General features: G+C 33.3%; 1 protein-coding gene across 1 annotated transcript in view; it reads left to right on the top strand.

The window, feature by feature from the left end:
* The window catches only part of CFAP46 (cilia and flagella associated protein 46), an 82191-nt gene that overhangs the window by 48166 nt on the left and 19953 nt on the right, over positions 1-14072 (top strand). Inside the window, exons 29-36 of the mRNA XM_059821386.1 lie at positions 1778-1968; positions 4512-4650; positions 5096-5207; positions 6665-6763; positions 7029-7062; positions 8102-8248; positions 9624-9824; positions 13315-13443. Of these exons, the coding sequence (XP_059677369.1) occupies positions 1778-1968; positions 4512-4650; positions 5096-5207; positions 6665-6763; positions 7029-7062; positions 8102-8248; positions 9624-9824; positions 13315-13443 (1052 nt within the window). The remainder of the gene's footprint in view (positions 1-1777; positions 1969-4511; positions 4651-5095; positions 5208-6664; positions 6764-7028; positions 7063-8101; positions 8249-9623; positions 9825-13314; positions 13444-14072) is intronic.

Genomic DNA, 14072 nt, shown 5'->3' with positions numbered 1-14072 from the left:
CCTTGGCTCTATCTAGTGTCTTAGGATTGATTTTTCAAAAATTACTTTCAAAGGGATGTATGCTTTCAAGTACTTATGTGACCAATTTGGTCCTTTTACTTTGTGTCCACTTGCAGTGGTATGGACTCAGTGACTGATTTGGACAGGATACCCCATTATTTAATTGGAAAAAAAGTATCTAATTTCTGGAACAATACTGTACTGTGTGGCATTAATCAACATCTGCTGTGCTCTTATTTTGGTGTGGATAGGTGAGCTAGTTCAGACAAGTAGTTGGTGTTTGCATTGAAAAAGATCAATATTCAGTGTCTCTAGTATCACACATTTTATTAAAGTAGCAATATTATTATAGAATCATAGATTGGTTTGGGTTGGAAGGGACCTTAAAGACCATCTAGTTCCAAGCCCCCTGCCATGGGCAGGGCCACCTTCCACTAGATCAGGTTGCTCAAAGCCCTGTCCAACCTGGCCTTGAACACTGCCAGGGTTGGGGCATCCACAACTTCTCTGGGCAACCTGTTCCAGTGCCTCACCACCCTCATGGTGAAGAATTTCTTCCTTACATCTAATCTAAATCTAAATCTACCCTCTTTCATCTTAAAGCCCTTACACCTTGTCCTATCGCTACATGCCCTTGTAAAAAGTCCCCCTCCAGCTTTCTTGTAGGCCCCTTCAGGTACTGGAAGGCTGCTAGAAGGTCTCCCTGAAGCCTTCTCTTCTCCAGGCTGAACAACCCCAACTCTCTCAGCCTGTCTTCATAGGAGAGATGCCAATTTCCTACCCCTCTTGCAGACCACCTATCCTGTCTGTATCTTGCCATCTGTATCTTTTATTATGAAAGAATAAAAAACATCTGCTAAACTGTCCCTTTCCCTAACTTTATACTGTGTTAGTCATGCTCAGAATTCACTCGATTTGCCTGTTACTTTACTTTCATCTGTGACAGTCATTGGATTATGTGATAGGTGTTATGTTACTGCACTCTGCTTTATGTTGTAGAGCATCAATTTGATTTTGAATGTGTCTTTATAATACTTCACTTTAAGCTGAAAATCTGCTGAATTACTTGGTTTTCTGCTGAATTTCAAGCAGAGTTGGAATTTCTATAAAACATCAGTGTTTACTGAAAAATTGCTAGAATTACACAGGACAAACCAGAGGATTGAGTAGCAGAGTATCTTCTGTAGTTGCCATCAAAAGCCATTAAGATATCTCATTACAGACACAGGGGTGAGCTTGAGCTATGTTCTAGATTTAGTTGACATTGACGTATCTGTAATTGGATTATTGCCCATTTCTGTTTTGGAAATGAGTGCTGGCCAAATACATCTCTTGCCGGCTGGGCTACTGGTAGTTAGGACATAGTCTTTGGTCACTGTAGAAACCTCTACGTCAGCATCAAGAGGATTTTTTATTTGACTGCAACACTACTTCAGAGGCTGAAATAAATAAGTTGGACTTGCTTTCCCACAGATTTATTTTCAAGATGACATAGTTAAAGTGTGCTTGCTGTGTTTTTCATTTCTGTGTCAGACTTACATCATTTAATATACATAACTGTTACATTATTCGTTGAAAACATGGTACAGGTAGCATTGCATCACCGTAAGAACAACATCTTCAGTAGACGGATTTCCATTTTTCTGGGTTTTTTCATAAATATTTTAATTTTTAATTTAGACATTTTAACTTTTGAATGCATTTTTAAATAGTCACTGCAAGCATGTTATTTGTTTTTTAACAGAAAAAAATACTATACCGAAATTTTCACCTACAGAAAATTTGAAGATAGACATTGGAGCAAATGATACCATGCCCCCAATTAATTTGGAAGATTTGAGTAATATTAAACAATTGGAAGCTTTGTTTAGAGCACAGACATTAATGGCTTTAATTTCTGGTCCTACTTCTCCTTTTCATCAGCAGCACTGTTTGATGGCATATGCTTGTATCGTCCGTATCTGGCAGGTGAGATTGTATGAGAATTATATTATATTATATTATATTATATTATATTATATTATATTATATTCAGTATATTTCAAGTTATCTTGTGTAATTATGGTGTCAGCTATTCATTTGATGTTTTAACTATGTCTCTAGAATTTCCAATTTTATGGTATAGTTAGTATATTTTCTCAGGTTTAAGGATTAAACAAGAAAACTCTTTGCATCAGGAAAATGGAGAAGAGACATTAAGGATAAAAGCAGTGGCCCAGTGTTTCTCTGGAGTATGTTCATATGTTTCATGCAAAAGGTTCTAAAATTTTGTATTTTTAATTTGTTAAAGAATCTTATTAGTGGTAGAATACATGCTGAAGACATTGCTGACAGTTCTGAGGAATGGTAATTACAGACGGAACTTCACTTAGGTTTAATCAAAGGGGCTGTCATTTGACTGAAAGGAATTGTGTGACATAGTTAAATTAAATTCAGATGTTTATTCATTTGTTTTGAGAAAAAGTATAGATGGGCAGTGTTCACCGATTATTATTCTCTAATCACTTTTTCATTGTTACAGCATTTCAGATCGAACAAGTTATTTCATTTCTCATTGATATGAATGCCTAATTTAAATGTCTTGAAAGTCATAGCAAAAATCATAGGAGAACAATTATATATTAAATATGAGTAAATCTTTGAAGGGACTAAATCTATACTTGATAATAGTAATGCCACAAATCATTACAGAAACAATCGTAGTGCTGTAGATGGGACATATCAACTAGATCTGCAAGCTATAGCTTGTGCATAATTTTATTCCAATTAGCTGTAAAAGCCTGCAATTTGTTACTCCTGTAGTAATTATGATCAAGTTTTCATTGTGAAATCAGTTTAGACTCTAACATTTGATGGAAGACAGGAATTTGAAAAATAAAAATTGAATATTGATATTTTCAGATTTTACATAAGCATAATTTTTAATATCCTGAACTTGACTGTCTTAGTGTCTTACTAGAGAAAAAAAATATCTGAAAGGAGTATTACTGTTTGAATAGACTATTAAAATTTAAAAATTTAAGAGTTAATGCAGCTGTCAGTGCCAGTTATAGGACAATGACAGTAATTCTAAGATCTCATATTTACAGCTGAACAGTACTCTGAGAAAAAGAATAACCATGTGCCATTAAAGGAATGAAAGTACTATAGGACAACTTAACCTTGTTTTGGAGTACAAAGTAAAGCAGAGTTGACTGCAGATGTCCATTTCTAAAGCAGGCTCTCAAGTGTTAGGACTCCATAAGTAACTCAGTAGAAGATATTAAAATGTTCTCTGAAAACCTGAAGAATCCAAGCCAAATCAGCTGCCCGTGACTTTTTTTAAAGACATGTGTTACCTTTAATTTGAAATTTTCACAAGTTGTGCAGCGTCCAGCATTATTTTTTGTTCATATTTTGTGTTCTACTCTTGATCCCTCCAGCAAAATATATTAATCTTCTCAAATTAATGTTTTTTTTTATTTTAGGTAAGATCAGAAGCTGTGCTATTGCATGCACAGAGAAATTTTCAGTGGATGCTTTCATATGCTTAAATATTTAGAAACTTCTTTTATATAACATTCAATAGTAGCATTATAGAAGACTAATCCAGAAGGAGAACAGAGTGGCTTTTTGCAGTCTTCCAGATTACTTTGATATGAAATTCAGCCCTTGTAGAAGATTAAGCAGTTTAGACTAGTGGTTTAAAAAAAAGAATTGAATTTGCAACCATATAGGTTAAAAAAGTAGCAGTAGTATTTATCACAGGGATGATGTCATCTTTTGACAGTTCAGCTGCTTAAGTGCATTGTCATGATCATCCTAAATATTTGTACAAATAATGCGAGCATCTAGGAGTCTTTGAAATTTTAGTTTTCTGAAGAAAGCTCTTACACAAATATAACATGGTATGTGACAATTGTTAATAGCTGTAGATAGTGACTTACAGTGAATAATCATTATTACTAGAAATTGACTATTATCGAAAATTGAAAATAATTAACTGTAATTATTTTATTATCTAGGTATCGTTGTCAGCATCAGGACCTATTACAAAAGTATTACCCAAGTCTTCACAACTTACAGCTCCTCAGAGGCTACATTCAATAATTGCTCCTAAAAAAAAGAAGGACAAGAAGAAAGAGAAACAAGTAAGAACCTCTTTCCTGAGAAATTAAACCAATCATCTCTTTCTAAGAGATGTTTCCCTGGGCTCATTTATTAAATAGTTCAGATGCTTTCCTGTAAAGACTCTCATAACCTGTGAAGAATTTCTCTGTGAGTCTGTATATCATACCATCACTCTTGATCGCATGGACTTGACAGGTCATAAGTTCACAGATACTTTTCTTTTGTTTGTTGCATTGGTCAAAATACTGCTCTTTTGTAAAACCCACAGTCTAGAGGTCAAAAAAAAAGACAAAATTCAAAGGATATTAAGCAGATAAGTGGGGTTTTTGTCGTTAGCTGAGTATTTAATACCAACAAGAATGTTAATTTGGCCTCATAAATGTCCTTATTTTTTATTATAGGTTGAAGTTTCTGTTGTGAAAGAGAAGGCTAAAGGGAAAGGATCATTTGATACCTTACCAGCAAATGTGGAAGAATGGGCTCATTATGACTGTCCCAATGAAATCAGAGATATTTTTAAACAGCAATCAAATAGTTACGGTATTAACTGGGATAATTTCCCAAGACCTGTAAGTATAGTCCTCAAAATTCTAGAATATTTATTAGTTAGGAAAAAAATGAGTAGCAGAAAACTATGTTGCATTTTAGTTTTTCTGTCTGTGTGATAAAGAGTATGTTCAGACAGCTGTCAGAAATACTTCCTTGTCATAGTATTCATTAATACTTCAGAAAGTGTCAGTCTATCCTCTGCATTCTGAAATGAACTTAAACTTTCAGAATAAATTTACTGGCTGTGTACCTAGCTGCTCTTTAACCTTGAAAGTTTGTTTAATTTTTTTTTTTTTTTTTAGTAAAGTTTGGAACTGAAGATGTAATCATTAATTTTAGATTTATTCTCTATGAAATTATGTTTATACTGATTGAATAAAAAAAAAAATTTCTTTTCAGACTTGCACTTTGTATTTTATGGACCTTTTATCTAAAGAGCTACAGAAAATTTTTTGCCCCCACTTGATTCTTCCCATCTTTCAGCTAGCTGAAGTTATTGCTAATGAAGTTGTGGAATGTAGAAGTCTGTCTGATCTCTATCACCTTCGGTTTGTATCCTTAATTTATTTTAAATAAAAGAGAGACTGAATGGAGTGGTCCATCCATTAGTATTTCACTAAATAGCAACAAGGGTTTTTGTGACTTATTGTTTTATATTTGTAATGTTTTTTAATTTCATTTCAATCCTTTTTTATATATTTTAATAGAGTTTTGATGAATTGGCTTTCTTGTGGAATTAAAGCCACTGAGTTGATCTGTTACTAAACATGGTCTCCATGAGGAAAGAGGTACAAGTTTATGAACTCAAGCCACTTTCATGTGAATAATTTTTGTAATACTTATTGTCACCTAACGGAAAAAAGCAAAGTCAAAAAAAAAAAAATCAATAAAACTATTATCTTTTAAGTATTCAAAAGGCAGACTCCTGTCTTGCATCAAAAATATATTGTCTTTAGCTTAAGAACCGAAATAAATATCCCAAATAAGCGTATTCTCTTTTATAGAGATTAGCCTTTGTGACCAAAATTCTGTTATTTTCATGGATGATTAATTATGATTAAAAATATTTAATATGCATACAATGGCAAATTATTGCTGTTTTAGTTAAAACATTTAATTGTGCTTTTTTGAAATGTATTGCATAATGTTTGCTTAATAATTAACAATTATAAGCAATAATTGTTTGCTTAATTCCCGATAGTTTGTGAAATGCCACATAATATATTTTTAAAATGCCTGAAACTGATCCCACATAACAGAATAGATAAATATTCATTATACAAAAGTATGTGTGTTTATCTGGATTGGCAATTGATTACTGAGTTACTGTCTTACAAGACTAAAAGTGATTTACTAATAGGAAATTGATTTGCAGCCAAGCTTTGCCAGACAATTTTTTTTTGTTGACTCCTCAAGATTTGTTTTTATTTCATGGTATTTTATTTATCTCTATGACCTGATTTTTGTATATGATCGGATAGGCGTACACGAATATATTGTTCTTTACTCAATACAGAAAAGTAGGTTAGCACATACACATGTATGGGGTTCTTCGCATGCTGTAATGAGACCATATGATAAATATTTTCTTACTTTTACCACATCATTTTTACTGCTAAATTGGAGAGAGATGGTTTTGATGGATGGACTGGGGATACTGGTGGATGCCCCAACCCTGGAAGTGTTCAAGATCAGTTGGATGGGGCTTTGAGCAACCTGATCTAGTGAAAGATGTCCCTGCCCATGGCAGGGGTGTTGGACTAGATGATCTTCCAACTCAAACCATTCTATTATTCTATGACCTCTATCAATGGGTAATTTCAACTACCACATTTCCCCCCCCCCTTTTTTTTTATTTAAAATTTTTGTTATTGCCAATATTAATCAAGACACAAGAAGGTAGGATTGACAAATGTGGAATGTATGCTCTTTATATATAATGTGTCTATATGAAGCAACATATGAAAGACTCTGTTTCTTAAACATTTCTTCTTTTTTTTCTTAGAATTGCTGTCATATGTTCAGACCTAAAACTGAGTCAGGCATCTTTGTATCATGAGAAAGCTGCTGGAGAACGATACATTAGTGAATTAGAACAAGCAATGTATGTATTTTCACTACAGAGGCTGTATTTAGTCGGGGTTTTTTCCCTACAGTTAGTAAGTGTTGTTGGGGGAAATAAATATTAAAAAAAACATGATCTCTTAACACAAATTTGGTATATTAGCTTTGCCCTAAAATTCTGTGTGTCATTGTTTTGTATCTATCCACAGAGTGAGTGTATGGTGAAGATGCCTAACACACTAATACTTCATTATGAAATACTTTTAAAATATACTTGGATTTACTTTTTCTTTCTTGTGATTTAGGTGTAGGCAAGAGATTACACTGAGAAAAGAAAAAGTACATAGTAAGACAGAAGAAAGAAAAACATTTTTTGAAAATACTCAGCTGAATGGTACTAGGGATGAGAATATCCTTACTTCAAGTGTAAAGGTTTTTATTTCTACTCCAGTTTCTTTAATAAATTACTCTTCACTTTTTATTTTAATATACTTGCTAGTTTGTTTTAAAATAATTTTATACTTGAGAAATATATGAACACAAAAAAATAATTAAAAATGCATACTACTTAAATACTGCTAGCAGGCATCAGCTGAATGTGAGCTGGGTTTGCCTGTCATATTATTTGTACTATGGAACAACAAGAATAGAATCTGTATTCCTACAAAGTAAAACTAATTTTCTACAAATGGAATTCAGGACTAATGCAAATCAATGGAAAAGACTGAGATGCAAAAAAGACATTGTATTTGCTGTTGGTCTCAGTTTTCTCTTCTTCCTCTCTCCATTACATCACTGCATACTGTTTTGCTCCCTCTTATACATTGTTTTAAAGGCATCCAAATATTTCCGCTATGTCTTTTCTGTCTCTTCTTTAGGAACATAATTGCCTTACTGATATTCTTAAAGATTACCTCCACTTTCCTCTTTATTATGGCAATTCTGTCCCTGTTTGCATCACATCGTTTTGCTCTCTTTGTATATTTTTCCATTCTTGTGCATGTAAAATATCTTTTTTTCTAATTACTAATCCCTCTCAAGTCACCTCTTTTAGCTCTTGCAAATAGTTTTTCTCTTTGTTTTAGTTATTACCAAGAATCAACTTCTTTGTGACAGTAGCAGAACTGAAGTAGTTAATCTGTTCTAAAATTAGTTTTGATAGTATATACTTATTAGTTGAATGCCTTTTGAGGATTATAAAATCCAAATCTCACAGTAAACCTGTTTTCCCTGTAATATAAGGTTGAATTTCAAAGTTAGAAGGTAGAGCTGGATTGTGGGATATATCAAGGATTTAATATGATAGTTAATAAGAATTTGTACTGCATCTAGTTTAGTTTTGAAATTTATGAAGGTGTAGTATTTTGTTATTTTTCAGGTTTTTGAGTTAAACGCGGTAACAGGAAAAGGACTGAGTGCACTTTCTTTCCCTTACTTGTGGATAGAAAAAGCTGAAGTACTAATTCAGCTAGGCTTGTACCAACCAGCAAGACTTCTGCTTTCAGAGGCCCATGCTGCAGCTCAGGTACATCAGAAATTAAATAGAAAAGGAAAAAATAATAAAACATGTAGGAAAAAATGTTCATTTTGATGCAGTCGTTCCTCATAATAATAATCAAATTGAAAAACCAAACCTTCCCCACCCTAAACCTTTGTCATTTGAGTTTCAACATATATAAGGCATACTTTTAAATATATGGCACTTCAGACAGTTCCCACAAAGTTGGACTTAAGATTATTTCAATTCGAAGTAGTGTCAGCACCTCTGCCTGCTTTGCAGTGACCTTGGAAGATGTATGGATATCCAAACCTTGTTTGCTAAAATAGTTTAGGAACGTTCAAGAGAGAGTTCAAGAGAGACCATTTAGCTCCATCCTCTCAACATTTTGATCATTTGAAAGTCTAGTTATATGATTTTAAATTTCATTATGGTTTTACTGCTAACTGTGTTTTGATAAACAGCCACTTACACTGAAATTATGACTTAGATTTCTGGCAGATTTGAAGTAAATGTCCTGATGTTCCACCAAACAAATCCACACTGTCTCATTATTATGAGGGGTTTACATTAAAGATATTCTTCCTATATCTGCCGTTCTCGATTATAGCTCTTTTCTTGGTTATACAGTTACTGAAACATAACTATTGCAATAAATCCTTTGCTTTAAAAAAAAAGTAATTGTTATCCTGTTATTCCACATAATAATTTTTCTCATGTAAGTAAAAACTGCGTATGTATATTTAGCATGAATCATGAATACTTTCAAGAATAATATGTGAATAATATTTTAATTAATAATATATGTCTCTAATTAAATTTAGTATTGTACATTGGGAAAAGTTCAAAAGACATTAGGGAGGACAATAATTTTAATTATATAATTACTTACTAGTACCTTGTATGTCTGTATGCTAGTATACTATCTATACTGTACACTGTATTTGTCTCTTGTATACTATTAGTGTATAGTTTATAACTAGCATAAAGTAGCATTGTAAATTTACTGGAGCTCTAGTGTATCTAGATCCCAGTTCACTAAAAAATTTTTCATCACCACATTTCTTCATCAGATACTGACAAATGACAGCAGATATATGCATACTAAATAATAGCAGAAAAATAGCTTATTTAACTTGTGGGGTGGAAGATATAGGAACATAAAGAAATATAAAGTATATTTAAAGATTTGAAGTTCTTGATATGAAGTAGACACTTTATGTTTTTGAAAAAAACGAAGTAATATAAGGAGTAACTAGGAAATTCTACAGATAATTGAGGAAATACCATTTGCTTCTTATTTCTGTGTCTATTCATAAGTTTAATCTAAAATATGAATAGAAGTAAATATGAATAGCAGCAGTGGACCTTTTGTATATAGGTCACATATCTTTCTTCCTAGGAATTGAGGGCCCTGTATGATGTGTCAAGGTGCTTGTACTTGCTTGCTGTATTGGCTAACCTGGAAAGAAACCACGGACAAGCTAAAGCACTCCTTGAGAAAGCACAGCTTCTAGGAGGAAATGAACAGTTTTGGTACAACAGTACTCTTAGTCTAATAGAAGCAGTTTTAGAGGAAGAGCAGGAAGGAAAACAGAGTATGGTAAGGAAATTTTTTGGGTTTGGTCGTTGGTTTTTTTGCAGCAATGGTGTCTCTCTTTCAGTGAAGAGAAATGTTACAGCCTTTGCATTTCAATAAAAGCAAAAATAGGCGTTAAATGCAGTTAATGTTGTTTTCTCTGTTGTGCATTCAACAAACAGTAATTACAGATTCCAAACAGATGCAGGCCAGTAGGAATGAGATTTTACCCACAGAAGTTTGGAATGTTTTTATGATAAGATGTTTTTATGATAACCTGTATATCCTTCTATTGAAATAAGAGCAATTGTAATCTAGTATGTGTAACTAAATCCCAGAGATCTGATTCTCTTGGTTAGAATGCTTTTGTACTCAGACAATTCTGTTAACATTGATGTGTTTATTTTCCATATTTAATAAAGATTATAACTTCCAATATTATTTCCTAGTATGCACTTCCAAGTATTTCAAATAGTTTTACAAACCTTATTTCTAGATTCTGAAAGATACTATTGTAAGTATGATATATATATTGATTAAAAACCTTTTCCTATTTGACCCTTAACATTAAAATATCCATTTACTGTTCAATCCTTAACTTTCATGAGTTTCATCCTAAATACAACCTTGTTGCATCTGTGATGATCTGTCCTTTATTGATAATCTGTACGAGTCTGTTTTGTATAGAGGGATTATTTTGATTTGGGCTGAACTCACATTTACAATCATTGAAGGACAAAATACCTGGTTACCAATGAGAGTATTCACAAAGCTTTTGCCAGTATAGCTATTAATGAAATGTGTGAGGTGTTTTTTTTGTTTTCCTCCACACGCCTGACCAACATGAATGCAGCAGCAAGATTTTTTAATAAGGATGAATCTGTAGATGAGGTTTTGAGTATCATCTAAGGGCTTTTTCATTCAAAACTATTAGTTGGGGACTTCTTTTACATCCCCAGGTGGCAAAACTATAATAGTGTAAGGTTTACTTGTGGATTAATATGCTAGTCAGTTTAAGTAAGGATGCAGGAATCTGCCTCTAAGAGGATGCTTGTGAAATACAGAATCAAATGACTGTTTAGGTTAGAGGTCATCTGGTCTAACCCCAGGCAAAGCAGGGGCAATTTTGAAGTGAAATCTGACCTTATTGTTGGAATCAAGTTGCTCTGGACCATATGCGGCCACTTTTCAAGTATCTCCAAGAATGGAGATTCCACAACCTGTCTGGGCCCTTGTTACCCCCCAAAAAAAGTGACTTTGAGGGTGGCCAAACACTGGAACATCTGTTTAGAATTCCCCTTTTTCCCCGTTGGGTCTGTTGTTCCTCGTTCTTTTGCTATGTACCTCTCAGATGAGTCTGGCTCCATCTTCTCTCCTTGTGTGTATGTGCTTCGTTCATTTAATCATATAAATATACCTGAATATGATTGTAACTCATACATTCTAGACTTATATACAGTTGTCAAGAATCAGTCATCTTGGGCAATATCAGGGAAAGACACTTAACATGTTCTGCACCAAATTTAAGCTTTCTAAATTAATGTTTAATATTATACACAGACATTTAATAGAGAAGTATGACATTTCTGATGTTATCTGCAGGCTTGTGAGATACTGGAACATACTGTAAATGTGCTCAGATCTACTTTACAGAAGAGACCTAACAGACAATTGGAGTTGCGTTTTATAATTGCATCCCTTGAAGCCAGGTAGCTGTTTTTTCATGAAAATATGCCCAGCCTTTACTATGCAGTTACATTGCAAATATATGGTGATTTTTACCATTCAACTTCATTTTAGTATGGTGCATTCTGTGGATTCTCAAATACTTTTCTTCTATGTAATTTATGTTTATTCTTTTTTTAAAATTTAAATTTCCTTTCCAATTTCTTCATTCTTATATGTAGCTCTGCTACCTGTTAAGTTAGTAAGCTAGTTCAGATACCACAACCTATTGTGCATAGTTCGTTGTGTAGGTTACCCAAAAGAGCAAGATCCATTTGCCTATGCAGAGGTATCTGTTTGAGCACAGATATTCCCACAACACTACTGTAGTCTGCAGTATTGACCTACTTCGCTCCTCACCGTGATCAAAGTAGTCTTTTTATGGTGAAACTAAACAATGATTTTGCTTACATTGAAATCCAAGCACAGAGAGCTTAAAATGTGTTGGCAAAAGGAGAGAAGTATATAACATTTACACTTCCTTCTCTTTCCAGAAATGTGAAACTTTTGGATTAGAAAGGGAAGACTAATATAGTCTTCTCAGTTCAACTGTATTTCGAAGACTGATTAGGCCTGGGCAGTTAGAATAATTAGATACACGGAACAAGTGACACCTCAATTCTAACCTGAAAATATAATACTTTGATTCTTTTCAGGACCTACTATAATTTGTAGACCACAGACTTAAAGAATGAAGAAGGTTTTTCTAGATTTATAATTTAAGGGAGAGCAGAGAGAACTATGTCTGTTTTCAAACACAGCCTGTGCTTTCTGACTGCTATCTTGTACTTAATTTTTATTGCTAGGAAAACACTTATTCAGATACATTTTGCCCAAGATTGTATGACGATTAATGCTGAGTCTTGTCAGTTGCCGCATATGCTACAGGAATCTTACAATAAATTAGTCCAAATTGAGAAGGACTTCTTTCATTATGGGTGTAAAAACTGCAGCGCTGAGCTACTGCTAGAATGTGCAAATATTCACAGGTAAGATTATACCTCTGATAAAAAATTTTATTTAACTAGTCCACGAAATGTATTGTTTACATTTTTATAGTCTGATTAAAGATGGAAAAGAGCAGGTAGTATTGTCAGATTTTATATCTTGGTGTTACACATCTATTTGCATTCTTGATGTGTTCTGTATTCAGAAAAATGCTGTAGAATCAAAAATTCTTTTCACTGAAGGCAGAGTTAATCTTACATGGTACTAGTGATTTTTGTACTGTTTTTGAGGTCAAAGGAAAGTATCAAGGTCTCTAATTCAGCTTTTTGTCTTCCCATTTATAATGGCATTTTGGCAGCCACACCGATCATTCTCAAGTATTTATAGGCTTTCACAATTCTTACTGTTGAAATGGTTCTCTGGAAATTGGTGTAATAGCAAAAGTGCAAAACACGGTATGCCTTGACTCCCAGCTGTTTCCACGATGTGCCCTTAGAATGACTGAGATATTGGCTATTCTGCCATTTTGTTCCTGGTGAATACATACTCTAGAATATTATCTGCCTTTCTTCTCTTTGTGTCTTGGCATCTTCTTGCATTGCAGCAGTACAGTTCCAAGAATAAGACCTTGAAAAAATAATATATGAACTTTCACTTTTCCTATCTGAACGTTTAGAAAACACATGTACAAATTGAATCTATTTTATCTATTAATGAATCTATTTAATCTATTAATCTAATTATTTTATTATATATGTTCAATAGTGTTGATACCATAAAAATAAACACTTTCTTACGTTAATTCCTTTGGCTTTATGGTTGTTTTTTTTTCAGGATGATTGCCAAGCAGGAAAGAAACACAGAAGAAAAACATAGTCACTATCTAAATGCTTATGACTTAGCTCAGAGGGCAGTGTCCAAAACAGAGGAAGTGTTTCATAATGTTTGTAGCTTATTTGCAGTTAATGAGGTATGGATATATATATATGGAGATATATATTTCTACTCATGGAAAAGAAATCTAATTTATTTTTACTATTCACTCATTCTTGGATAATTCCTGGAAGGCCCAAATGAGATTATCTTCCTGTAGTGATAGGAATTGTTTGAATATAGAAGGAAAGATTGCACGCCAAAAGAATTTACCATTTAAAAAGGGAAGAAGAGAAGCAGAAATGAGAGGATTTGTTTGGTCTTTGTCAATTTTATTTAATTCTGAAATTTATCTAATAACTACAAAAGAAAAAGTCTAAACTTGGAGATATTTTTGATTCTCTAAATACCTCACAAGTTTAAAATTCTCCACAGTAGAGTGTTTATTTGTCAGGAGAAAAAAAGGGTTACACGGAACATTATGTAAATAAAGAAAGCCTGTCTTCAAAGTAGTGTATTTTGGGTAATGAAAGCCTGCAGCCCGCTTTGCTAGTGTGTACCACTATTATACTCTTGCATCCAGCTTTTTTTTCTGCTTTGCCTTTTTTAAAGAGCAAGTATTTTTGTGCAGGTATCAAGACCATTAATATTAAAATTCTCATTTTATGTACACACTTGTAACTCCTTTGGAATTAGATAATTGTACCGGGTAGATAAAACGTGAAA

Source organism: Gavia stellata, chromosome 9 (assembly GCF_030936135.1).
Source record: "Gavia stellata isolate bGavSte3 chromosome 9, bGavSte3.hap2, whole genome shotgun sequence".
NCBI lineage: Eukaryota > Metazoa > Chordata > Aves > Gaviiformes > Gaviidae > Gavia > Gavia stellata.
Note: the sequence above shows the minus strand (reverse complement) of the source record. Positions and strands in the feature narration are given on the sequence as shown.